This window comes from Hemiscyllium ocellatum, chromosome 1 (genome assembly GCF_020745735.1).
Source record: "Hemiscyllium ocellatum isolate sHemOce1 chromosome 1, sHemOce1.pat.X.cur, whole genome shotgun sequence".
Classification (NCBI taxonomy): domain Eukaryota; kingdom Metazoa; phylum Chordata; class Chondrichthyes; order Orectolobiformes; family Hemiscylliidae; genus Hemiscyllium; species Hemiscyllium ocellatum.
In genome coordinates, this window is record NC_083401.1 from 144,993,767 (window position 1) to 145,020,912 (window position 27,146).

The 27,146-nt window shown below is 41.1% G+C and overlaps 1 protein-coding gene across 1 annotated transcript in view; it reads right to left on the minus strand.

Annotated features, from left to right (window-relative positions):
- Positions 1 to 1,065: 1,065 nt before the first annotated feature.
- enpep (glutamyl aminopeptidase) overlaps positions 1,066 to 27,146 on the minus strand; it is a 62,451-nt gene continuing 36,370 nt past the window's right edge. The window contains exons 7-20 of the mRNA XM_060832609.1: positions 26,753 to 26,887; positions 21,511 to 21,576; positions 21,099 to 21,164; positions 20,857 to 21,008; positions 19,459 to 19,535; positions 15,391 to 15,521; positions 15,214 to 15,269; positions 14,531 to 14,681; positions 14,358 to 14,431; positions 14,166 to 14,267; positions 13,251 to 13,421; positions 9,006 to 9,146; positions 2,606 to 2,687; positions 1,066 to 1,530 (exon numbers count right to left, since the gene is read on the minus strand). Of these exons, the coding sequence (XP_060688592.1) occupies positions 1,387 to 1,530; positions 2,606 to 2,687; positions 9,006 to 9,146; positions 13,251 to 13,421; positions 14,166 to 14,267; positions 14,358 to 14,431; positions 14,531 to 14,681; positions 15,214 to 15,269; positions 15,391 to 15,521; positions 19,459 to 19,535; positions 20,857 to 21,008; positions 21,099 to 21,164; positions 21,511 to 21,576; positions 26,753 to 26,887 (1,548 nt within the window). The 3' untranslated portion in view covers positions 1,066 to 1,386. The remainder of the gene's footprint in view (positions 1,531 to 2,605; positions 2,688 to 9,005; positions 9,147 to 13,250; positions 13,422 to 14,165; positions 14,268 to 14,357; positions 14,432 to 14,530; positions 14,682 to 15,213; positions 15,270 to 15,390; positions 15,522 to 19,458; positions 19,536 to 20,856; positions 21,009 to 21,098; positions 21,165 to 21,510; positions 21,577 to 26,752; positions 26,888 to 27,146) is intronic.

Genomic DNA, 27,146 nt, shown 5'->3' on the forward strand with positions numbered 1-27,146 from the left:
CTAGTTGCCCTAAAGGTGGTGGTGGTGAGCTGTCAGGAGATGTTTTCTCTGTAATTCTTCTGATCTGAATGCTTCTATCCATCAAATTCTTGTGTCAGGAATATTTGCCGTGTGCGTTTTTGAATAGATAGTGTTTTTTTCTGAGCGCCATTTCCCATTCTTCCACCAAAGGTACATGGTTCGCAGCTCACCACCATCACCTTGAGGGCACCTAGAGATGGGTTATAAATGCGGTTTAAGGTTGTTCTCCCAGGCCATATGAAGTATCCAACACTGACTTTCAACAGCCTTCCACCAGCCATACTGCAGTCAGTGGGACAGGCACAGATATTAGGACAGAGAAAGGCACCAAGAGATTTGGCATAAAGGAAATGTGCAAGATGTGCAAGTTGAGTTTTGAATGCAACAACATGATTTTAGCATAAATTTAGTTTGGAATGTTTATTATGTGACTATTTTGCATTATGGCCACGTTGATGCTATCATGCCCACCAAGTGGGGTAAGGTGTGGGATTTATGGTGCACGAACTATGGGGTGTAGCTGTTGGAATCATATTGAGTGCTTCATAAACACTTAGCCATCAAGAGGAAATGTAGATTGGGGTCCTGTTTCAATGGTCTATAAAGAGAGGAGTGGCAGGTATTCATTTCAAATCAGAAACAATTGTAAGACACGGGGAAATGGGATGTGAAAAGGAAAGTTAGGCATAAGGAAACCAGCAACCTCGATGGCTTTAGTCTCACCAGTGGCCACATATTATGGTAATGTGGTCATACTTCTGAAAATTGCCAGCACCATCAGTTCCATGAAAGTTGCTTATTCCCTCTGGTCAGCTCCTACTGCTGCTACTTGTGACTCAACTTACCCTGCAAGAGATAGAGAAAAGTGTCTCAGTGAGTGTCACACAATCTGCTATTTTAAAATTACTCCCAAAGTGGTCATGAATGTTTTAAAAACAGAAACCAACCACTAATAGAGATTTAAATAAAAAAAGTTGCATTCAAGATCTATATAAAATCTTCACAATTCATTTATTTAAAACTCATAATTACAGCAGTAGTTTTTGTTTGTTGTTGAACATGCTACAAAGATGACAATGTATAGCTTATTCCAGTTAAGTTGCATGAACTGTAAAACTGTCATTATAAGGCGTCACAGGAAAACAAAAGATGGCACCTGAATTCTTTCACAAACTGTATGGGCAACACAGGCCACAAATAAATCATTAAAAAAAGCACACTTTTGGAAAAGAGAAGAAATATCATTCTTTTCCATATATTAAATTTTCAAGCACAATACTACAAATACAATGGTCCTCAAAGCCAACACGAAAGCTATTGTTAAGAATATATAGTGTTTGTATGAAGGGCACTGTGCTCCCAATATCACGCATTGCTCTGCAACCATTCTTTTATTTCATCCTTGTTGTTTTTTAGCCAGTCTATATTTGTCTGGACCGTTTCAAGAGCTTGTTTACGAGGCGTCTCTCCTGCTCCAGCGTTTGGATATTTTTCAAAGAAGTATTTCATCTTAAAATTAAAAGAGCATAAATTATTTAACAATTTCTCTCATATTAGTTTATCCAAAGTAATAAATCTTCCCCACCCCATCCACACAACAGAGATCCCCCCCAATCCTCACCTTCAACCCCCCCCATCATGTCATACTTTGAAAACAAAGTGGTGGAGAATATGACGAATTGTTTTTTATCTCAAGCCTTTTTTTTTCTTTTCCTCCCTCATTCCTTCTCTCTATACTGGTTAAAATTTAGTACCACCTATAACATTTCTTCATTCTGAAAGTCAAACTGGAACATTAACTATGGGAAGAATACTGAAGTTTAATCTGTGTACAGTGAGCGGCTTGCTGATTTTACTCACTCACTCTCTATTATGAGTATGGGTGGGTGGGTAGGTCATGGGCTAGCCATCTGAACTATATAACATATCATGCCCCCCTGCACCCAATAAAAAACACAGCGGGCAAGAGCATGTGATGTATCACTCTCCATAGATGTTGCTGAACCTGCCAAGTATTTCCAGTATTTTCTGCTTATGATTCAGATTTCCAGTATCTGCACTGTCAACTTTGTAGGAAACTGATTGTTTTCTGCACAGGCATTCATAGCTCTCCCTTTGACCTGTGAAACATGTGCACTTCAACTATTTCATGCCCCACATTTGCACATGCTCATCTGCCAGTTGGAACAGGTTGTAAAATAATTAAAGGACCCAAGCTCCCAGTCTGCATTACCAATAGGTCTGATTTTATCAAGTTGATCATAAAACAACTGAGGCAAGACTGCAAGTTATAAACAACCCACCACCCTTCTTTTTGACCAACCATCCAAGCCTCCTGGCCTCATATCTCACTTTCCATGTCTGTTCTGATCCTACCTTCATGTCAACACCCTCCTCTTCATTTGATGACACATTCCAAAAATTGCCATGACCAATGCCTCAGTAGTGACTATGCAGCTATCTATTAATGATGCTTCTCTGTTTGCATCTAGATATGGTTTGATCTTGTTTCGTATGTATCACCTCTCACGATTTGTGATCCTTGATGTAAAAACAAAGTTGAAACAGTCTTTCCCCAGCTTACCTGCCACAACCTGAGCTCGGTGTTAAATGAGCTAGTTATTCTCGAAACTAGGCGTCCAAGATTTCTATCGGTAATTGTGTATCTGAAATTTGAACAAAATTTAAGTTAGTGTTAAGGGGCCTCAGAAATTTCCATTTTTTTTCAACTGAGGATTCCACATCAATGTGATTGACTGGGCTGACCTGTGTCTGACCCATTTCCGATACTTTTGCCCTCACCTCTTCACATCCCTCCACAACATCAATGGGGTTTCCTGGTCCTCCCTGTCCATTACCCCAGTGCAACCCAGAAACTGCATCCAAAAGGACTCTAAGCCATTATTTCTGTCACCTCCAGCAGGATGCCACCACCCCTCCTTTGTCAGTATTCGGCAGGACCTGTTCCTTCTGGAACACCCTAATAAACTCCCAACAGTTCTCAACAGTCCCATGGCACCTTCCTATGCAATGACAAAGTGTAATGCTTGCCTGTTTATCTCCTCCCCTCCCACTAGCAAGGCTCCAGGTACACGTTCCAGGTGAAACAGTGTTTTATCCAAACTTCACTTTATTCAGCCTACCATATTCACTGCTCACCAAGTGTTCTCTCTACATTGGAGAGATGAAACGCAGATTGTGAGACAACTTTGCAAAACACCTACATTCTGTCTGCAATAATGACCCTGAGATTTTAGTCACCTGACTCTTCAACACACCACTCTGCTCCCTGGTCGACATCTCTGTCTCAGGCTTGCTGCAATACTCCAGTGAAGCTGAGAGCAAGCTGGAAGGACAGCACTTCAACTTCTGCTTGGAGACCCTGCAGCCTTCAGGCTTCAATATTGAGTTCAAAATTTTAGACCTTGATACACCTCTTGATGTCCTCTGCCCATCCTGACACCCAGGCCCTGTCATGACACGGGTTGTTTTTAGCACAGTCAACCCATTCTCACCTACTTACTGTAAATCGTAACAGCTTTTCCTTCTCCCTGGCTTAGTATCATCCAATCCTTTGCCTGGCTAACGTCGCCTTCTCTCTCGGCTCCACTGCTCACTACTCACCACCACCCCCCCAGCACTGCTAGCAGCCTTTCCAAGTTACTATCAGTTCTGAAGGGTCAGTGGACTCAAAATGTTAACTCTGCTTTCTCTTCACAGGATACTGCCAGATCTACTGTCTTTTTTCAATTTCAGTTCTGTTGAAGTTAAATTTTTATTGCAAAACAATTCTGAATAAACAAAATTATGAAAGCACGAGGCACAAATTGATTGAGTTAAATTGAGAAAATACATTAAAAGCCATGATTGTACATAAGTAATGTACAAACTATTAAATGACTTACAGCAGCGATACATTCCCTCAAGGTGCAAAAATTCAGGAAAGGTCAGTCAACCTTGGTTAACAAAGGAAGTTCAGGATTGTATAAGATTGAAAGAAAAGGTCTACTATACTTTGCCTGTAATTCTTAAGAAAACAGCCATGGAGGACCAAGAGACTGAGAAGAAAAGGGAGAATAGAATACAAATTAAATCTATCAAAAAAAACTGTTTGTGAAAGCGTAAAAAAAACCCTGGCTAAAATGAATGTGATCTACTATGAGTGGGGTCAGGAGTATTTACACTGAAAAATAGAGAAATAGCAGGGAAGCTAAATCATTACTTTGTTTTCATCCAGGAAGAAAGAACAAATCTCATAGAATCTAGTGATTCGAGTGGCTGTGGAGAATGAGGAGTTGAAGGAAGTTAAGATTAGATTAGACTTACAGTGTGGAAACAGGCCCTTCGGCCCAACAAGTCCACACCGACCCGCCGAAGCGAAACCCACCCATACCCCTACATCTACCCCTTACCTAACACTACGGGCAATTTAGCTTGGCCAATTCACCTGACCCGCACATCTTTGTGACTGTGGGAGGAAACCGGAGCACCCGGAGGAAACCCACGCAGACACGGGGAGAACGTGCAAACTCCACACAGTCAGTCGCCTGAGTCGGGAATTGAACCCGGGTCTACAGGTGCTGTGAGGCAGCAGTGCTAACCACTGTGCCACCGTGCCGCCCACTAAACTGTATAAAAAAATTTTAACTGTATAAAAAAATTGTACTGGAGAAATTAATAACACCAAAAGTTGATAAATCCCAGAATGCCGAAGGAGGTAGCTATGTCGGTAGTTAGTGTTGATTGCATTCGTGAAGATCTTCCAAAATTTGATAAATTATAGAATGATTCCCATGTACTCTAAAGGATCCAACGTCACCTTACTATTTAAGAAGGGACAGAGAGAGGAAAATAACAGGAAATTACAGACCTGTTAGCTTTACATCAGTAATAGACATAATGCTAGAATGTATAGTAATGTATGGAATTAATAGATACTTGGGTGACCACCATCTGATTGGGTATTGTCAGCATGGATTTACAAATGTGAAAATGTGTTTGATGAACTTGGAATTTCTTTTAAGATGTTATTTTCAAAATTGATAGAATGAGAGGTGTTGGCTAGAGTATATATGGATTTTCAGAATGCTTTTGATAAAGTTCTCCACAAAATTGAAGCACATGGGACAGGAGGTAAATGAACTGGCATGATGTGGTTAAAAGACAGAAAACAGTAGGAATAAATGGGTCGTTCTCATACTGACAAGTGGGGTATCATAAGGATCAGTACTTGGATTCCAGCTGTTCACATTAGTGATATGTTAATGATTTGGACATCGAGACCAAATATAATATTGCCAAAGCTGTCGACAATGTGAAACCAAGTGGAAATGAACGTTGTGAGGAAAATACAAAATGGCTTCAGCATGATTCGGGTCGGTTTAGTGAGTGGGCAAGAATGTGATAGGCATAATATAACGTGGAAATATGAGAAATTAGCTTCTTTGGTCAGAGAAGTAGTAGTGCAGACTATTTCTTAAATGTAAGGAAGTTAGAAAATGTAGGTGTACAAAAGGATTTCTTAGGTGCCTTTGTCAACAAGTCACTGAAGACTAAAATACATGTGCAGCAAGGTATTAGGAAGGTTCATGCAATGTTAGCTTTTATTGTAAGAGGATTCGAGTACAGGAGTAGTGAAATCTTGCTTCACTTGTGTAGGAGCTTAGTTAGACTGCGGCTGGAATACTGTGTGTAGTTTTAATATCTTTATTTCAGGAAATATATTATTGCCTTAGAGGGAGTGCAAAGAAGGTTCATAGACTTGTTCCCAGAATGAAGAGAGGTTGGACAATCTAGACCTGTATTCTCTCGAGTTCTGAAGAATGAGAAGTGATCTTATCGAAACATACAAATTCTTAAAGGCAGAGACAAGGTCGATGTAGGTCATATGTTTCCCCAAGTTGGGGAGTTTAGAACCAGGCTGTACAATTTAAAAATAAAGGGGATGTCACTTATGGCCAAGATGAGAGGTTTTTCATTCAGAAGGTTGTAAACCTTTCGAATTCTCTACCGCAAAGAACTGTGGCAGCTTAGTCCATCAATGTTTAAAAGGTGGGGTTTGATAAGATTTTTGATTTAAAATAGTGTTGAGAGTTATGGGGATAGGGTAGGTAAAAAGAATTTAAATGTTCAATCAACCATGACAATATTGAATGGTGGGGCAGGCTTGATGGGCTGACTGGAGAAATTGAGGACTGCAGATGCTGGAGATCAGTGCTGAAAATGTGTTGCTGGAAAAACACAGCAGTCAGGCAGCATCCAAGGAGCAGGAGAATTGATGTTTCGGGCATGAGCCCTTCTTCAGGAAGGTGGGGCAGGCTTATTGGGCTGAATGGCCTACTCCTGGTCCTATAAAAGGTTGTGCAGAGGATAGGTGGGTGTGCCTGTTGTCAAAAAAAATCAGAAAAAATTACGGTTATGTCAGCTGTGGATTCTTCATGTACCATGCTTTCCGTTGGTAACAGAGAGATAACAGAAACGATATGATCACTATCTCATTTCTTGCTATGTGCAAAGTGGCTGTCACAGTTCCTTTATAACAACAACTAAAATAGGATTACATTATTTCAAAGTGCTGATAGACAATAGACAATAGATGCAGGAGTAGGCCAATCAGCCCTTCAAGCCTGCACCGCCATTCAATGTGATCATGGCTGATCATTCCTAATCAGTATCCGCTTCCTGCCTTATCTCCATAACCCTTGATTCCACTATCTTTGAGAGCTCTATCCAACTCTTTCTTAAATGAATCCAGAGACTGGGCCTCCACTGCCCTCTGGGGCAGAGCATTCCACACAGCCACCACTCTCTGGGTGAAGAAGTTTCTCCTCATCTCTGTCCTAAATGGTCTACCCCGTATTTTTAAGCTGTGTCCTCTGGTTCGGCACTCACCCATCAGCGGAAACATGTTTCCTGCTGCCAGAGTGTCCAATCCTTTCATAATCTTATACGTCTCAATCAGATCTCCTCTCAGTCTTCTAAACTCAAGGGTATACAAGCCCAGTCGCTTCAGTCTTTCAGTGTAAGGTAATCCCTCCATTCCAGGAATTGACCTCGTGAACCTACGCTGCACTCCCTCAATAGCCAAAATGTCTTTCCTCAAATTTGGAGACCAGAACTGCACACAGTACTCCAGGTGTGGTCTCACCAGGGCCCTGTACAGCTGCAGAAGTACCTCTTTGCTTCTATACTCAATTCCTCTTGTTATGAAGGCCAGCATGCTATTAGCTTTCTTCACAACCTGCTGTACCTGCATGCTTGCCTTCATTGACTGGTGTACAAGAACACCCAATCTCTCTGTACTGCCCCATTACCTAAATTAATTCCATTGAGGTAGTAATCTGCCTTCCTGTTCTTGCCACCAAAGTGGATAACCATACATTTATCCACATTAAACTGCATTTGCCATGCATCTGCCCACTCACCTAACTTGTCCAGGTTACCCTGTAATCTCCTAACATCCTCATCACATTTCACCCTGCCACCCAGCTTTGTATCATCAGCAAATTTGCTAATGTTATTGCTGATACCATCTTCTATATCATTAACATATATTGTAAAAAGCTGCGATCCCAGCACGGATCCCTGCGGTACCCCATTGGTCACTGCCTGCCATTCTGAAATGGAGCCGTTTATCACTACCCTTTGTTTCCTATCAGCCAACCAATTTTCAATCCAATCTAGTACTTTGCCCCCAATACCATGTGCCCTAAGTTTACTCACTAACCTCCTATGTGGGACTTTATCAAAAGATTTCTGGAAGTCCACGTACACTACATCTACTGGATCTCCCTTGTCCATCTTCAGAGTTACATCCTCAAAAAATTTAAGAAGATTAGTCAAGCACGATTTCCCCTTCATAAATCCATGCTGACTCTGTTACTACTATCCAGATGTGTCGTAATTTCATCCTTTATAATAGACTCCAGCATCTTTCCCACCACTGAGGTCAGACTAACTGGTCTATAATTTCCTGCTTTCTCTCTCCCACCTTTCTTAAAAAGTGGTATATCATTAGCCACCCTCCAATCCTCTGGAACCGATCCCCAATCTATCGAACTCTGGAAAATAATCACCAACGCATCCACGATTTCCCGAGCCACCTCCTTCAGTACCCTGGGATGTAGACCATCAGGCCCCGGAGACTTATCAACCTTCAGACCTAACAGTCTCTCCAACACCAAATCCTGGCAAATACAGATTCCCTTAAGTTCAGGTCCTTCAGCCACTGTTACCTCAGGGAGATTGCTTCTTCCCCAGTGAACACAGATTTGAAGTACCCATTTAATTATTCTGCCATTTCTTTGTTCCCTGTAATATATTCCCCTGTTTCTGTCTTCAAGGGCCCAATTTTAGTCCTAACCATTTTTTTGCCTTGCACATACTTAAAACAGCTTTTACTATCCTCCGTTATATTATTGGCCAGTTTACCTTCGTACCTCATTTTTCCTCTGCGTATTTCCTTCTTAGTAATCCTCTGCTGTTCTTTAAAAGCTTCACAGTCCTCTGTTTTCCCACTTATCTTTGCTATGTTGGGTGCTATTAGACCACTGAAGGAGTTTTATAAATGCAGAGTACTTTTTAAATTAGCAAAAGAAACAGAAGTTCAATCATGAGGTTTGAAAGAAAATTACAGTATAACCGACTTCCTTAAATGTGTCTTTCCTCAGTACAGACTCATAACACTTCCCCCACCATATCACTCCAATTTTGAAATTCATCTCAAATCATGCACTTTAGAATAACATTTTAATTACACTATTGCATGTGCCTTACGTGAATATTGAGAGAAAGACTTAGGATTCAGCAAAATACAGAATGTGAGGTTTATGATTAATACTTGGCAAAAACATAAATTTGAATTAGAATGTAATTTTTTATGGCATGACTCTTAATGTAATTTATTATAAAGCTGGTATCATATCTATAAAAGTCCATTTACTGATAATCAGATTCATACTGAGATGTAAAAACATTGATCCTACCTTTCTACTAAATATTCCCAGTTGAGTCGTGTCCAATCCCAGGCCATAGTTTTCCCATACTTGTTGTATGAAATGTACTGGAGAATAGTGAACACGTCTTGACTCTTAATGAGACTTTCATTTTTAATATATTTTAAGAATCTGCATTATGAAGCAAAAAAAATGACATTTGAATTCTGATCAATTATTTTAACACTATAGTAACTTATAGAATACCAATCTCAGAATAACAACTATTACAGTGCAGAAACAGGCTCTTCAGACGGACATTTTCACTTTGAGCCATTCTCCTGCTTTCTCCCCATATCTGTGTATGTTATTCCTTTTCTAATAACCATCTAGTTCTCTTTTAATATGTCTTGATTGAACCTGCTCCACCACATTCCCATACAGTGCATTCCTAACTCAGAACACTGCTTGAAACAGTTTTTCCTTATATCTGTGTTTATTGCTTAGGTCTGTTCCTTTATGTTATCTATCCTTTCACAAATGGGGATATTTTCTTCCTATTTACTGTGTCCCCTTGTGATCTTTAATACTGTAGTTACATTGTCTTTCAGTTTTCTCTTCTCTAATAAGAACAGCTCCAGATTCTGCAATCTATTCTCATCTCTGTAACCATTCCCCAATGCCTCCACATCCTTCTTAAAAAGTGTGTGCCCAGAACTATACACAATAGTCCATAAAGGCTGAACTTAAACCTTTTGCAAATTCAATATATCCTCCTTGCCCTTATACTCTATGCCCTATTAATAAAGTCTCAGATACTGCATGTGATTAAGTACTCTCTCAACCTGCCATTCCACCTTTAATGAGGTATGTACTTATACATTCAAGTCTCTCTACTCCTGAACCTCTTTTAGAATTGTACTCTATTTTTTATTGCCATTCTTATTCTTCCTAACAATGGTACAACATCTCACATTCTCTGGATTTGAACATCTGCTACTATGTAATTCATTCTACAAAAGTGTTCATGTCCCTCTGGTTGGGCCAGCTTTTATTGCTCATCCCTAAATGCACTCAAGAATGTGGTACTAAGCTACCTCTTTGAACAGATGTTCAGTACCAGTTAGTGTATGTGGTAGCACAATGCATTTAGGGAGGGATTTCCAGGGTTTTGACTCAATGACAATAACAGAATAATGATATATTACCAAGTCGGGATGGTGATCATCTTGGAGAAAAACTTCCAAGTGGTAGTGTTCCAATGTCATTTCAGATGGTGGTGGTCATGGGTTTGTAAGAGTCCCTGCAAATTTCTGCACTGCATCTTGTATATAGTTCACACTGTTGATATTAAGCATTGGTGGAGGACAGTGTCGATGTGGTGCCAATCTATCAGGCCATTTCTGTCAGGCTTCTTGAGTCTTGTCAGACAGCACCCATCCAGGCAAATGGGGAATATTCCATTATACACCTGACGTATGCATTACAAATGGTGAACAGATTTTGAGGGAATAGGAAGGGAGTTACTCGCTGTGACATTCATAGTCTTTGACCTGCTCTTGTACTCATTATATTTACATGGCTAGTACAGTTCAGCTTCTGGCCAATGGTCACCTTCAAAATGTCGATAGTGTGGGATTTAGCTATTGAGTTTCAAGGGAGACTGATTGTCAGATGATCTCTTGTTGTAGATCATCATTGCTTATCATTTATCTCATGAATATTACTTGCTACCTTTCAGTCCAGGTTGACAAACATGTTAGCTGACAGCCTTTGCTTTGTCACCACCCCCTGAGCCTTTTTCTCAAATGTAATTTGTATTCGAAATTTGTCATAAGCACAGTTTCTTCTTAAGGATAATCTCTACCCTTGCTGTCATTCAGGGAGTTCTGGATCTGTTTGTCCCACAAAGGAATGTACTTTGACTGTGCCTGAATCTCATTTCCAAGAACCAGGTTTAGCAGCACTTACTTTGCCTACAATGCTAACCTGCTGGACTGAAAAATTCTCCTGAATGTATCTTAGGAATACTTGTCACACTCTGACCTTTACACAACTACTATCCCTGTCTATATTTAGATAATTAAAGTCCCCCATTAAAACTACAATAATTTTGCCACCTTTTAGTGATTCAAAATTTACTTATGTACGTCCTTTTCACTAAGCAAAGTAGCTACCATTGTTTGCCTTAGCTCTAGCCAAATTGATTCTCTCCTTGATGCCTCTTGGGGATTATCTTTCGCCAGCACTGCAATGTCAGGCCTGCCACGCGATCCCTTTTTCATCCTTTCCTACCTTTCCTAAATATTTGCATTCAGGAATGTTTAACAGCTCGTTCCCAACTAGAATTTCATAGCTCGAGACTTCACATTATTTCACATCTAGGATTGTGAATCTGTGGAATTCCCTGCTCTGTGAAGCAGTTGAGGCTACCTCACTGAACGATTCTAAGGCAAAGATCGATAGATGTTTGAACAGTAAAGGAATTATAGGTTATGGTGAGCGGGTGGGTAAGTGGAGCTGAGTCCACGAGAAGATCCACCATCATCTTACTGAATGGTGCTCAAGGGGCCAGACGGCCTACTCCTGCTCCTATTTCTTATGTTTCTTATGTTCTGACTAGTCTGCCCTTCCTTGAGGCTAATCTGTTGTAGCCATAGTACCGTATGTATACTTCGCAAACTGTACCTGCACAATGTTATCTACCACAATCCACCACATTTAGACTTCATTACTTTCTCCCTTTCCCTGGCCCTTCCAATTAACTTGCTACTCTATTCTACTGCTACTTACCTCTTCCAGCATTTTGTGCACATTGGTATTCCTCCAATATTCCCTCCTGGCTCCCAAACCCCTGCTGAGTTACTTTAAAGCCTCCCAATTGCACTAGCAAAGCACCCTTCAAGGAACGTCTGTCCTGGCTCTGCTCAACTGAAAATTATTGGGCCTGTACAGGTCCCACCTTTCCGAGTAAGTCACAATGCCATAAGAATCAAACGCACATCCTCCTGCATGAGCCTTCCAGCTAAGTATTCATCTGTCTTATCGAATATTCATTTGCACATGGAGAGTAACCTGGAGATTATTGCTTTTGAGATCCTGCTTGCTAAGTTTCTATCTCGGTCCCTCAATTCTGAATGCAGGACCATATCACTTTCCACTATACTGTTGATTCCAACAGATTCTGGTGGTGCATTCTTTCATCAACTCTCCCCTCTGACGGCTCCGCAACTATTCAGTGTCATCTTCAATCCTGGTATCAGCAAAGCAACATGGCATCCTGGATTCACAACTGCCGCTGCAGAAATGTCTATCAGTTCCATATCAAACTACCTATCATTATGGTTCTTTCAGTCTTCCTTGCACCTTGCTTTGAAGTTAAACCACCTGTGGTACCATGCACTTTTCAATGGCTGTAATTTTCAGATGAATCATCACTGTCATCAGTTTTCAGAAATGAATAATGGTTGGATTGTGGAAAGCACTCAGAAGATTTCTCTACTACTTTTTCTGCTTCTTTTTGGACTTCCTGGTGATCACCCATTCCGTTTTCCTTGGGAGGAGTTATCACATATATGCTATCCAGTTCTCAGCCTCAGACATGCAGTCCAGTGTTACCAACTACTGCTCATATTCTGAAACCCAGAACTCAGGTTGCTATAAGTGACAACATTTCTTGCTCAAATGGTTATGCAGGGTACAGGTACTGTCCCTGAGATCCCCCACACAATAAGATGTGCATCCTTGTGATTGAGGTAAGCTTGCCTTTTATTCTCCAAATTCCCACATGAACCAAATTTGTAATTTGGTCTACATCTGACTCAAGAACAGTCTCCTGATCGTTTGTCTCTTATGGACATTTTAATTTGAGAACAATGATCTGTTGTAGAGACCTCTGATGAAGCACTAACTAGCTTAGCTTTCTACTACAGTAATTAACATCAACTGAACCAACTGCTTTCAGCCAATTGCCAAATAACTGGCACTATCAGGACCTCCATAGTGTAATAAGATAATTTAAATAACTTGAAGGTTGTTAGTTCTGTCAGTCTCTCTCTTAGTCTATATTTAAACTAAGACTTACCACATGATCCAAATTCACTATAACAAATTCACTTTGTCTTAAGTATTAACCTAACTTAAATTACAGGCACTGCCAGAATCTTATTTTGTAGAATTTAGAAAATATCTTTAATGGTTGAAGTAAATCCTTTCACTAGTTCATAAACCAGTGTGATAACGTAGGCCAATAGAATGATTTGTGACAGATGCAAGTGGATTGAGTATTGTATTTACCTGTCCAGAAGCCAAACATCTTCCACTGAAGCCAATCCATACAGAAGCTTGTCCTTTTCTTGAGCGAGGGGAGTTTCCTGATACCTCTTAAACATAATTTCCCATGAATTTGCATTCCCTGACTTCTGCATCCCATAACGGTATACAATCAGACGCAAATTTGGAGGTATACTAGTTATGAGAAGAAAACCAAGTTATTATTGGCATACTTCATTTTCCGTTACATTTATATTGCACTTCATTTTGTGCAAGCAGGCATGGAAAGGGCTATATTAACATTGCTTTGACAGGGTAAGGGAATTGGGGATCAGAATGATTCAGCCATGAGGCATGACCACAATCCACTGAAAAAAGCTTGGGGTTATTCATGTCTTGGTCTTCAGAGGTACAATGTTTCGCCATAATATTTCATTCAGGCTCCAACCGGTAGCTGGGTGTGCAACTTTAACACTGGCCAGTGGGATTGCTAGGCTTGAAAACACAGCTGCTAGGCTTGAAATCAAGTGAGCTGCTTGATTTGGTTGCTTTCGAGTGCTTTTTATAGCACTGCTTGTGAGTCAAGAGGAACAGGACAGTTTCCCTCAGACCCACAAGCAAAACTAATACAATCTTTAGTGAATTTGACTAGTTTAATTGTGAAGAATGGGCGGTATGGACAGGTTTTGCCAAAGGGCCTGTTTCAATCCTGTGAAACTCTATGACTCTATGGTTCTGATCCTCCCAACCAGCAGTACACTACACTGTGGAGCAGTTCAGTTCTATGACAAAGCATTTAAAAAAAACAAATTAGGTCTACTTATTAAATTCATCAGGACCTCTGCATGCCTGGGGTTTTCATGTTAACTGCTATCCCCAATCCCACCACATTCCGTAATCCCTTCCTGCCATCTGATAAATCAATGGCAGTATACTCACTGTCCTCCCGTCAACCATGTGTCAAATAATTTAGATGCATTTGCTAGTGCTTCTTCATCTTCCATCCGACATGCAAGTGCCAAAACATCTTCCCTCAATAACCTGGACATAAATCAAAAATATTCTTCGAGTGAATTTATACAATTGAATAAATGTACGATTCTTATTGTTTCACAAGTAAAAATTGCAAACCTATTTAAATGGGAACCATCATCTTCCCATCCAAGTTTGTCTGTAATGGATTTAACTTGCTTCCTCCAATAGGCCTGCAACAGGGAAAATGTCAATTGCTCTTCACTGTACAGTCTTTCAATTTTTTCCGATGTTTATTATTTAACTGTTCCAAGGCATTCATTTCAACTCACCTGAAATTTTGAGTAAAGAATCTCATCATCTTGCAGCATGTCCCGAATATAGGCACTGGATGAAATCGCTTTTGACCAAGGCAAATATTCCAATTCATTCTTCAGATATTTTGTCATGTTTAAGGCTACAGAATAGCTTAGTAGAGTCGCTCTGTAACAAACAAGTAAACCATTAAAGGGAATAACAATTATGGTTCAAGGTTCCAATATATTTTACTCAGGACCAATGCAAAACTTTAAGTGTCTCCAGAAGTTCTGTAGAGATAACCATTATATACGCCTTTCATCACAACAGCATAACTAACATTGTTTTAAACGGTTTGGATTTCAAACTAGTGGTGTATGGGTTTTCGACTATTTTTGTGAAAGATTTAAAAATTAACTCGTTCTTTCTGGAATTGTGATTTTAAACCTGTGTGTTCCCCCTGCTTTGTTCATGAAGATTTGTTGAAATTGTAGGAGTTTATGACAGGAGAGAGAAAGCATTGAAAGGCATGAGCGTGCTTCTGGGTTTAGAATAAGGAGGATTAATTTTAGTTTTGGAAAACCCAGAGAATGAATTTGGCTTAGATTTCAATCAACATCCTTGCAGAATAATCAACAGTGGGAGAACCCATCACTTCACTCAGTTTCCCCCTTCAGCAATTTTCAAAATTCAAAGATTAAGTGACTCAAACACTTACCTTCCAAGTGAAAACGTGTCATCAATTAATCCTGTACGATCAGCAGTTGAAAAGAACTACATGGAGGTGTATAAGTTATACAGTATTAGTTAGCACAGATTTCCACTTTAATGAAACTGTACAATTTTTAGCACTTACACTTTGGGATACAATTGGATGAAGAACATTTTAACTTACATTATGGTCATTTAACAGTTGATTGATGATTTTATTCCAGGTTGCTGCTTCATACTGCACACGGTAGAATCCAACATGGTCTGTGTTTATTTTCAGTAATCCATCAACTGATTCTTGCGTCAAATTAATACCTAAATATTTATCAAAACTAGTTTAATTACTGTTCTTATGTCTGCATTTTAACAAAAGCAATGAACAGACTAATATCATGTGCCAAAATCTTAACAGTAGAAAGTCTTCATCTTACATGCTGGTCTTATTTTATCAATAAGATTTGCTCTTTCCTAACTTTAGTCCAATGCCCTAATTTCTTAGTTCATCAACATAAATTAATATCTCCTGCAATACTTTGGCCCTCATTCTTACTGTGGCACAGTGGTTAGCACTGCTGCCTCACAGCACCAGAAACCCGGGTTCAATTCCCGACTCAGGCGACTGACTGTGTGGAGTTTGCACGTTCTCCCCGTGTCTGCGTGGGTTTCCTCCGGGTGCTTCGGTTTCCTCCCACAGTCCAAAGATGTGCAGATCAGGTGAATTGGCCATGCTAAATTGCCCATAGTATGAGGTAAAGGGGTAAATGTAGGGGCATGGGTGGGTTGTGCTTCGGCGGGTCGGTGTGGACTTGTTGGGCCGAAGGGCCTGTTTCCACACTGTAAGTAATCTAATTTAATCTAATGTACATGAAGAAGATTTGCTCTTCATCCTTCCGAAATCACTATAATAAGAAAATGGGTTAGCATTTCAGATCTAATAACAGGCAAGAGACCTGAAATATTAACTCTGTCCTGGCAGATTCTACTAGATCTATTGGGCATTCCAAACTGTTTTTTTTCCTGTTGTAGCAGCTAAAAGAGTTATATTTCACCCAGCAGTGTGACTTCCTTTACTACATAGTGTGATGTGCAGTGGAATAATCACATGGGCATGATGGAGCAAATGGCCTCTTATTGTACATACAACTATGATTTACTGACCCATTAGCACTTGTTGTGTAGCAATACTATGGTGCTAAATGGGACCGACTTCCATCAGTTGCAGTAATGCAAACCAGGCAACCCTGAGGAGCTATTGGCTGTCAGCAGCAGACTTGTTTATAACCACAATGTAGCCGCAGAGCCCAGCATATTCCCCACTATCAATACCAGCAAGGTAGCAGGTCAACCTAAATTGAATGGAGAACACAGAAGGGCATATCAGGAGTCACAGCATGCATGCCGAAAAATGGGGTGTCAATTTGGTGAAGCTAGAACACTTGCATGCCCACCAACAGATGCAGCACGCAGCAGAGAGGGCAAAGCAATCCCACAACCAATGGATCAGGTCAAAACTCTGCAGTCCTGCCATATCAAGTCATGAATGGTGGTGGCCATTTAAACAATAACCAGAAGATGAAGATTCCATGAATGTCCCCAGTGATGGAGAAGCCCAGTTCATCAGTGCAAAGGTCAGGCTCTTCAATAACCGTTCTCCAATCATAACATCAAAAGTGAGGATACTCTTGGATTATTGCACAATGTTCAATATAATACATAATTTTGTGAATTCCGAAGTAGTTCATGCCACATGCAGCAAGACCTGGATAGTATCCAATCATTTGCAGATAAATGGGATGAAGTGAGGACTGCAGATGCTGGAGAGTCAGAGTGGAAAAGCACAGATCAGGCAGCATCTGAGGAGTCAGAGAGTCACAGTTTCGGACATAAGTCCTTCATCAGGAATGTTAGGTTGGTCGCGGCGGCGGTGTCTGACTGATAAATAGGTGGGGTGGGGGTGGAGCCAGGGGGAAGGTAGCTGGGATGATGATAGGTGGATGCAAGTGGGGATAATTGTGATAGGTCAGTGGGTGAAATTGGAGCAGATCGGTGGGAAGGAAGATGGACAGGTCAGGAGAGTGGTGCTCAGTTGGAGGACAGGATCTGGGATGTAGTGGGGTGGAGGGGAGATTTAGAAACTGCTTAAGTCAACATTGATGCCGTGTTATTGTAGGAAGATGAGGCATTCTTCCTCTCAGCATCATGTGGCTTGGATTTGGTGGTGGAGTAGGTCCAAGATTTCTATGTCCTTGGGGGAATGGGAGAGGGCTTTTAATGGGCGGTCACATGGTGGTGGGGTTGTTTAGTGACTGTATCCCAGAGATGTCCCCTGAAACACTCTTGTGAGTTGGTGTCCTATCTCCCCGATGTAGAGGAGACCACATTGAGAGCACCTGAATCAGTTAATGAGGTGGGAGGATGTGCAGAAAAATTCCTGCAAATGAAAAAAGATCCTTTGGGGCCTTGGACAGAGCTGGGGGAAGGTGCAGACACAGGTTTTACACCTCTTGCAGCAGCAAGGGAAGGTGCTGGGTATGGAGGGTGGGTTGGTGGGGGCATGGACCTAACAAGGGAGTCACGGAGGAAATGGTCTCTGCGAAATGCAAATAGGGTGGGCAGGGAAATATATCTAGGGTGGGGTCTGATTGTAAGTGGCAGAAATGGTAGAGGATAATGAGCTGTATCCAGAGATTAGAGGGGTGCAAGGTGGAGGACCAGGGAGGTTCTATCCTTGTAGCGTGGAAGGGGTGCAGTTCAACAGTGGAGGTGTGGGAAGTGGAAGACATGCACTGGAGGGCAGTGTTGATCACAGGGAAGAGGAAAATGTCTTTGAAATAGGAGGCCACCTGGGATGTTCTGGAGTGGAATTGTTCCTCCTGGAAGCAGATTTGGTGGAGGCAGAGGAACTGGGAGTAAAGGTTTGTATTTCTGTAGAAGGCGGTGTAGTTGAGATAGCTGTGGGAGTTGGTGGGTTTGAAATAGATGTCCATGTTGAGTCAGTCACCAGAGATGGAGAAAGAGAGGTCCAGGAAGGAGAGAGAGGTGTCTAAGATGGTCCAGGTGAACTTCAGGTCAATACGGAAGATGTTAGTGAAGTTGATGAACTGTTCAAGCTCCTCATGGAAGCAAGAGGTGGCACCGATACAGCAGATAGGTGGCAAGTAATATTCATGTCATACATATGCCAGGCAATGACAATCTTGGTTAGAGAGTACCCTTGCCTCTTGAAATTCAAATATGTTATCATTGCTGAGTGTCTCACTTTCAACATCTGGGCATTACTATTGACCAGAATCTGAAGTGGATGAGCATATAAATACAATGGATTCAAGAGCAGATCAGACACCAGGAATTCTGTGGTAAGTAACTCACATCATGACTCCCCAAATCCTGACCATCTACAAGGCACAAGTCAGGAGTGTGATGGAATACTTTCCACTTAACATAGATGAATATATTTTCCAACAGGACTCTAAGGATGACACTACCCAGGACAACGCAACCCACATGATTGGCAACCCACCCACAACTTCAACATTCATTCCCTTCAACCTGAATGCACATCACCAGCGGTATGTACCATCTACAAGATATAGAGCAGTAACTCACCTGTTCTAAACTATCACATCTATCACAATGGTAGACAAGGACAACCATTATATAGGAACACTATCATTTGCAAGCTTCCATCCAAAAATGGAACTGACTTGGAACTATATCACTGTGCCTTCACTGCTGCAGGATCAGAATGCAGGAACTTCCTAACAGCACTGTGGTTGTTTCCATACTGTGAAGACTGCAGTGGTTCAAGAAGGCAGTTCAATACCATACTCAGGGCAATTAAGGGAGGGTGACAAATGCTAGCCTAGCCAGTGATATCCACACCCCATGAAAAAAAGTAGAAAAATAGATCTTGCATCAGACACAATCTTATATTTTAAAAGGCTCAAATAAATAAAAACAGAGTTTTGATGGTGATGCTCCAGCCGAACAAGTTACACTCAATGTCTGAGCTCATACTGCCAGCAGGGAGCATCAACTACTGGAGGCTGAGATAACCTGGGTTTACTGAATTCCAGGACTTTCAGGACTAGAGTTCCAATTTCCTGCTTTGATGTCAAGTCCCATTTTATAAACTGACCAATTATCACCTCCATCATCTGCAAAACATTTTCAGTATTTTCTGCTATGGTTTCAGATTTTCAGCTGAAAGGCTATATTTTGAAGTCTCAACTTTCTTTCATCTCATACATACTGTTTGAAGTGGAGTTGAAAAAAGTTTCATTTGTTTCATTCTTTGTGTGCCACTTTATCGGGATATTCCATCGATAACTGAAATGGAAAAATAAAGGATTCAATAATTTTCAATTGTTTATTGTATATTTTTAGCCAGTGTATAACGGAATGTGGTCCATTTCTTCTGAGCACCATCGCACTATCAGACATCATATTTTCACTGTGCATGGTGGAAAATCAAAATCTAGATATTCTGAACAGGAAAAATTCAACTGGAAATGGAAACAATATAGCCAACAGTAAACATGTACAAATAACTGGCAGGAAATTACCAACTGGTTCACAGGTGATATGGACCAATGGGCTGTGTTTAAAATGAGATAAACCTAGAGTCTACAATAAAGGGTGTAAGAATGGATCATTCAGAGGTACAGCACATAAGCAGAGTCAGCACTTCTGCATGAAGGGGAGATCAGGCCTGACAAATTTATAGACTTCTGTTACGAGGTAATGGTAAGATAGATGAAAAGGAACCAGATGATGCGATACACATGCATTCCTAAAAGGCATTTCATCAGGAAAGATAAACTGTGCTCTTTTTTTTAAACTGGAACATGGATTTTGACATTAGCAAGTATTGTTTTTGGAAAAAGAAAAAAGTGACTGCCCAGCGACAGGATTTGGATTGATTTAAAGTAGCAGTTTGCCACTGGAATGAGGAGACAGATGACAGTTAGGGCATAGACCCCCTATCCATATGCTGTATCCCTTGCTCTCCCTTAACATGCAAAGACTTTGCAAAAGGTGTAAAACCTCCAATTAAAGCCAAGATCCAAATCCATCTGACTGTCTCTCAGATTGAGGATCGCTGTGGTCAACAACAATGGGTATCAAAATACAAAATTGAGAGTGTGTTGCTGGAAAAGCACAGCAGGTCAGGCAGCATCCAAGGAGCAGAAGAATCGACGTTTCGGGCCACAGCCCTTCATCAGGAATAGAGATGAAGGGCTCCGGCTGAAACGTCAAATTTTCTACTCCTCAGACACTGCCTGACCTGCTGTGCTTTTACAGCAACACACACTCAACTCTAATCTCCAGCATCTGCAGACCTCACTGTCTCCTAATCTGATTGCTGAACCACTATGCCGCCCTTTGAAGGTTTTTTTGAAGGTTAGATGATAAGTTTGTGACAATAAATATATTTCCATCTCTTGTTCATTGATGACGCTTGGCAAGAAAATTTCTTTTATCTTCAATAATGGTCACAATCAGCTATTAACCACCTGAAAATAAATGAATTATATTTCAGAATTTTGATGATTTATGGAACCATAGGGCTTAATTTCCAGCTCATTATTCCCACCAGGATCGTGCTAATTCAAAGCAAATTGGTTATCCATTGAACTGTATGTCTTACTTGAAAGGTGAAGGAGGCTGAGTTGCATTTGCTCCAGGGTCTAACAGGAAGCGTTTCTGTGCGAGTTCAGAGATTGAATCAACATTTAGAACAGGAAAACCCATTTGTCGAGTCCATGTATCCATCACTTCCTTCACAGGATGACCACTGACCTACAGAAGAAATTAATTCCATGCTGAGAAATGTGGAAAATAAGAACAGATATAAGCAGTAAACTCTCATTGAAAGAAACTAGTATTTACCTTTGACAGAGCTTGCCAGAAGTCATCAGTCTTGGCATTTTTAAAGTGGTGATCCTGGAGGTATTTCTGAAGGTAGAGAGCAGTATTTAAAACAAAATTCCTCTCTTATTGTGAACAACATTGTTTAATTTCAATAAGGCATGCATTGTTTTCCTTCTTGGACCCTCAGCTCTTTGTGTCATCCACAGGCAAGATGTGTGCATGGAATTAGTATCAATTAATGCCACTCTTCTCCATCTCTGTTCGGAACTACTTAACTTCCAGTGATGCCCTCATGACAGAATGACTGAGAACGGGATCTCACCAGTACAGGAATATAAGGACAGATCATAACTTCAAAACAATGTACTGATGCCATGGTGCTTTGCCACATTTACTGATCAAGAGTAAAAAACCCACAAGAATTCTGTACCTGGCAACCCTCCTGAAATTTTTCTGGAGTAATCCAATCACGTAACATACGGAGAATTGATGCACCCTGCAAACATAAGCACTCAGTATGAACAAAATGAAACACATAATAATCCCTAAAAATATAATCGGAAGTACAAAAGCTTGTTTTTTTTTAACTGACATATTGTCAAATCTGTTGAGCAGACTATTAGTGCAGCGGTGGAACAAGAAAATGAAATGGATTTCAATGAAGAAATTTGGGGCAGCATGGTGGCTCAGTGGTTAGCACTGCTCAATGTGGCAGCACTGCTGCCTCACAGCGCCAGGGACCCTGATTTGATTCCAGCCTCAGGCGACTGTCTGTGTGGAGTTTGCACGTTCTCCCAGTGTCTGTGTGGGTTTCCTCAGAGTGCTCCGGTTTCCTCCCACAGTCCAAAGATGTGCAGAATGGTGAACTGGTCATTCTAAAATCGCCCGCAGAGTTAGGTGCATTAGTTAGGGGGAATGGTCTGGGTGGGTTACTCTTCGTAGAGTAGGTGTGGACTAGTTGGGCCGAAGGGCCTGTTTCCACACTTAAAAAAAGAATTAGTCATTGGTCAACAAAAAGATCGGGCGTTACTAGAAAACAGCCATGAGATTCCAGATGGGTTACCCAATGAACTTACATTTTTTTCCCCTCTGTCTGAAACTTACATTGTGTTATTGTGTGAACACAAATTAAAATACAGAAAAGCATTCAACCAATTAATCACCACTTAAGGATCTCAAGCTGGTACAATACTCTGGGCAACCAAAGTCACATGAGATTGTGAAAGGCAATTTTCTTCCACCAAAATTGAAAATTTTGTATGGCCTGGTCTTCAAAACGTGTCCCTTCCCTTTCAGTGAATTATCTCTCTCCGTCAAAACAAACCCATGGCTACACAGAATTCCTATAGTGTGGAAGGAGGCCATTTTGCCTATCAAGTCCACGGTGACTTTCTGAAGACCCTACCTAGGCCCACCCTATCCCTGTAACCCTGCATTTCCCATGGTTAATCCACGTAACATACACCTTTCTGGATACTAGGGGAAATTTAGCATCGCCAATCCACCTAACCTGCACATCTTTGAACTGTGGGAGGTAACTGCAGCACCCCGGAGGAAACTCACACAGACACAGGGAGAATGATCTTACTCCACACAGACAGTTGCCCAAGGGTGGAATCAAACTAGGGGTCCCTGGCGTGCTGAGGGAGCAGTGCTACCACTGAGCCACCTTGCTGTTTTTCACGCATGGTAGCCATCAATCTTGTTGGGGCTTGCTCACAGTCTCAGGAATATGTTCTGGTGATGCTGGGATTGCAAGAGGAGCCGGCCAACCTTATGTAGAAAATTGCTACTTTCATGTCAAAGCACTACTTATAGGAGTCAATTGTTAAACTGTCTGCATTTGGTCAAGGTATCCAAGCAAGTGATAATCATATAATCAGCCTCATATTGATTTATGATTCCACTGTCATTTACAGTTATAAAACTTTTCTGTTGGGGGGACAACAATCATAAAAACACACGGAACAAAATATTTGAACAATTCATTTCATACATTATGCACATGATATCGCAGTAAACAAACAGACTCTAAATTAAAAAGGTAAACAATGCTCTACAATAAAGACTGCAATAGGTTCTCATTATGTTCACTAACTGGCCACTGTTTGTATTCAAACATGGTTTGCAAGGGAGGAACTGTTTACCATATTATGTTATGTACAATCAATTCAGTATATCTTTCATTTTACCAACAGTACCAAGTATCTTACTGTTAACAGATGCTGAAATTCAATAAACGTGATAAGTTTTAATTGCTCACTAGTGTACATTTATCAATTATAGTGACCCCTATATAACACTATCTGATTTTAGGGCCCACAGTGAGGTTGAATTTTTTTGTGATGTACAATATTATTGAAAAACATTAATTCCTCCCCCAATTTTAACAGAGGCTTGTAAAATAAATGAATTTCAAACAAATGTGTTTATGTATTTCCTATTAATGTCCCTCAGCAATAAATCCACATAGGGAGGAATCTTCGATTATGCTAAATTCAGCATGTCATTGGCAGTCACTTCCACTAGGGGGCAAGTTGTGCGATCACACAGTTCTCAATTCATTATATTTGCATGTATTTGAGGAGAAAGGCAAACATTAAAGGATAGGGAAGGGGTGCAGCAAATTCTTACCCCTGCCATTACCCAGAAAAGTTACCCAGAGAGGTATTTTCTTAGTGCAAATCAGGGAGCATTGCCACACTCAGATAGATGTCACGGCATGACAGGAAGTGACTCCATGGTTCAGTAACACGTTGTTGCACCTAGCTGCCAGACGGGTTCTTTTGTCCCAGCCTCAAGATGACAGATGTGAACAATAGTGGGATTAAGTGGTTCAGAATTTTTTTATGCAGTTCTCCTCCTGTCCTAGCCTTGGACAAAATCAAATGCTCTTTATCACAAACGTCACTGCAGCTCCTATCCTTGCTGGGATTCTGGGCTCCCAACTCACAAAGCAGAAATATTGCCTTGTGGGCTTCTCCTCAGAAAAGAGGATACTCCTGAAGGTGGTGCCCGTGCAGCTTTCTTCACTTCACGCATGGAACAGTATGTTTAGTTTACGTCAACATGGGCCTTCAACGTGTGTAATTCTTGTGCCCGCCGGAGGCCAAGCACAGCTGAAAGGGCATGAAAATGGATGATGGTGACAGAAGGGCAAGAGTGCATGATGGACGTGTCTGATGAATGCCATGGGATGGCATTACATGCTACCACTAGGAGGTAAATGGTTCTTGTCCAGTAGCAGTATGAGGAGTCTTAGCTGAACTTACTCTGGATCTCCCTGCATGTCAGTGGTCATTGCCCTCAGTCTCTCCTGTATATGGCCTCTGTCTGCCAACTGCATCTCTTCGACTGATGAGAGCAGCCAAGCCCTCAGTGGATATGCCCTTGAGACACTTGATCTGTCCACAAAGCCTCTCCAATGCAGTGACCAAGTGAAGTCTCGATGACTAATTTGGAATGAAAGAAACCTGGCAGCTGCCTAGAAACCTCTGACACACTTGCTGCAGTTGCACACCATTTTGAGGGAGTGGACCCCTTTCTTGCTGAGGAAAGCACATGTCCATTCTGAAGGGGATTATGGCAGCCTGTATGGAGTTGTGGGATTCCCACCATAGCATTGAAGCTGATTGTCACCTTGGCTTAGGAGAAAGTGAAGACTGCAGATGCTGGAGACCAGTCGAAAGTGTGGTGCTGGAAAAGCACACTGGTTCAGCAGCAAACCAGGAGCAGGAGGGTCGACATTTCAAGCAAGATCTATTCATTCCTGATGCTTGAAACATTGACTCTCCTATTCCTTGGATGCTTCCTGACCGGCTGTGCTTTTCCACACTCTTCAACTGTCATTTTGGCATAGCTTAATTTCATATGGGTCCTCATCCTTACATTATATACTCATAAGTGAGGTATCTGTCCTTTTCTTATTGTGCAAAGATGGACCACAGATGTGAGATCCCAGAAATTACCCCAACCACTCTATGAACAATTCTCAAGTGAAATTGCTGAGCATCACAATCACTTTCACGTCTCCATTCCTGGGCGGCAGTACCGAACTCTATCCCATTCACCTCACCCTTTCCTCCAGAATGCCATTTTTGCCAGAGCCAGTCTTTATGAGCAGACTCTTCAGAGACACTGATTCTGCACAAGTCAATTACACTGAGCTGATGCCTGCCTTACCCACCCCTACGAGCTTCACTAGCATGGCACTGTGTCATTGGTGCTTCCTTGTACATTGCAGCCCTTTCCACGTGGCTGCTGAAGTTTTCGGTTCCTCTTCTCATGAATAAAATAGTGATCTAAGCATGCTCATCTTCCTTTGTTGCCTTCAGATCTTAATGGGAAATACCTTTTGCCTTCTTGTCTTGTTTAACTTCTAGTCATTCGCTTAATCATAGAGATGTACAGCACTAAAACAGACCTTTTGGTTCAACTCATCTATGCTCAATAGATATCCTAAATTAATCTAGTCCTGTTTGCCAACATTTAGCCCATATCCCCCTAAACCCTTCCAGTTCATATACCCATCTAAATGCTTTTTAAAATGTTGTAATTGTACCAGTCTCAACCAGCTCCTCTGGCATCTCATTCCATACACGTACTACTCTCTGCGTGAAAAAGTTGCTCCTTAGGTCTCTTAATTCTTTCCCCTCTCACCCTAAACCTTTGTCCTCTAGTTCTGGATACCCCCACCCCAGACAGAAGATCCTGCCTATTTATCCTATCCATGCCCCTCATAATTTTATAAACCTCTATAAGGCCACCCCTCAGCCTCTGAAATTCCAGGGAAAACAGGCCCAGCCTATTCAGTCTCTCCCTGTAACTTGAATCCTCCAACCCTGGCAACATCCTTGTAAATCATTTTTGCACGCTTTCAAGGTCTGTAAAAACTCAATTCTGTGGAGAGTAATTCACTAAAATGGGGGTTCTAAAATATGGAGGGCAGTCATTTCACAATTGATTGTCACATAATCAAATTTATGTGGTGGCTGCAGCAGTTCAAGAAGGCAGCTCATCACCACCTTCTCAAGGGCAACTAGGGATGAATAATAGATGTTGATCAGTCAGTGATGTCCTCATCCCATAAGTGAATTAAAAATTTATACCAATAATTTCTGAATAGTAGTAAACTCTCTGTTAAACTGCATTCCCTTTCAATGGCATCCATGCGCCTTTCTCCTTGGGAGCTCAGTGCAGCTTATTGTCCATCACAGAATTTAGAGTACAGAAGGAGACCATTCGATCTATCGTGCCTATACCAGTTCTTGAAAGCATGACCCAGTTAGTTGCATTCTCCAGGCCTACCTCTGTTGCCCTCTAAATTTATAACTTGCAGTTACAGATCCCATCAGTCACAGCAAACAATCCCACTCTCGCTGTGTTCTCTCCACTTTGCAGTCGGGCAAAGGGCACCAGTGCATCTTCTACAAAATTTTTAAGAAGTATGAAACTCACAACTAATGACATCTTCAGTGACCACAGATGGAGGGCCAGACCCAGTCGTTGGCTGGAAATACAGCTACTGCCAGGAAGAGTGTGAGGAGCATCCCAAAGTATTTTTGGACAAAATTCAGCCCATTCAGTATGCACAGGTTTTTGCAAAATATCACAACATCCTTACAGTGCAAATAACTTATGTATTACCTTTATAATAAATTCACAATTCTTACCTTACTATATGATATGCCATCAAACACAGAAGTAATTTCTGCTGGCGTTGATACATTAACAATAATGGGATGAGATGATAACAAAGCATCATCAGCCATTACACTCAAAACATCATTTATAAGGATCTGATCCATCTGCAAAACATATCAGCGATTAGTGACCAAACCAATCATCAATCATAGTACTGCAAGTCTCTCTTTGACAGGACTAATGATGCACATACCTGCCAATGTGTTATAAAGAAAAACTTATGAACATTTAGAAAATAACAGACAATAATCACTGCTTTCATTAGAAAGGTAATGAAAACATTCCTAATTTACATAATTTACACTTGACCATGAATATTTACAATTTTGATCTTATACAGGGGTGCAATTTTAAAGACTTAAA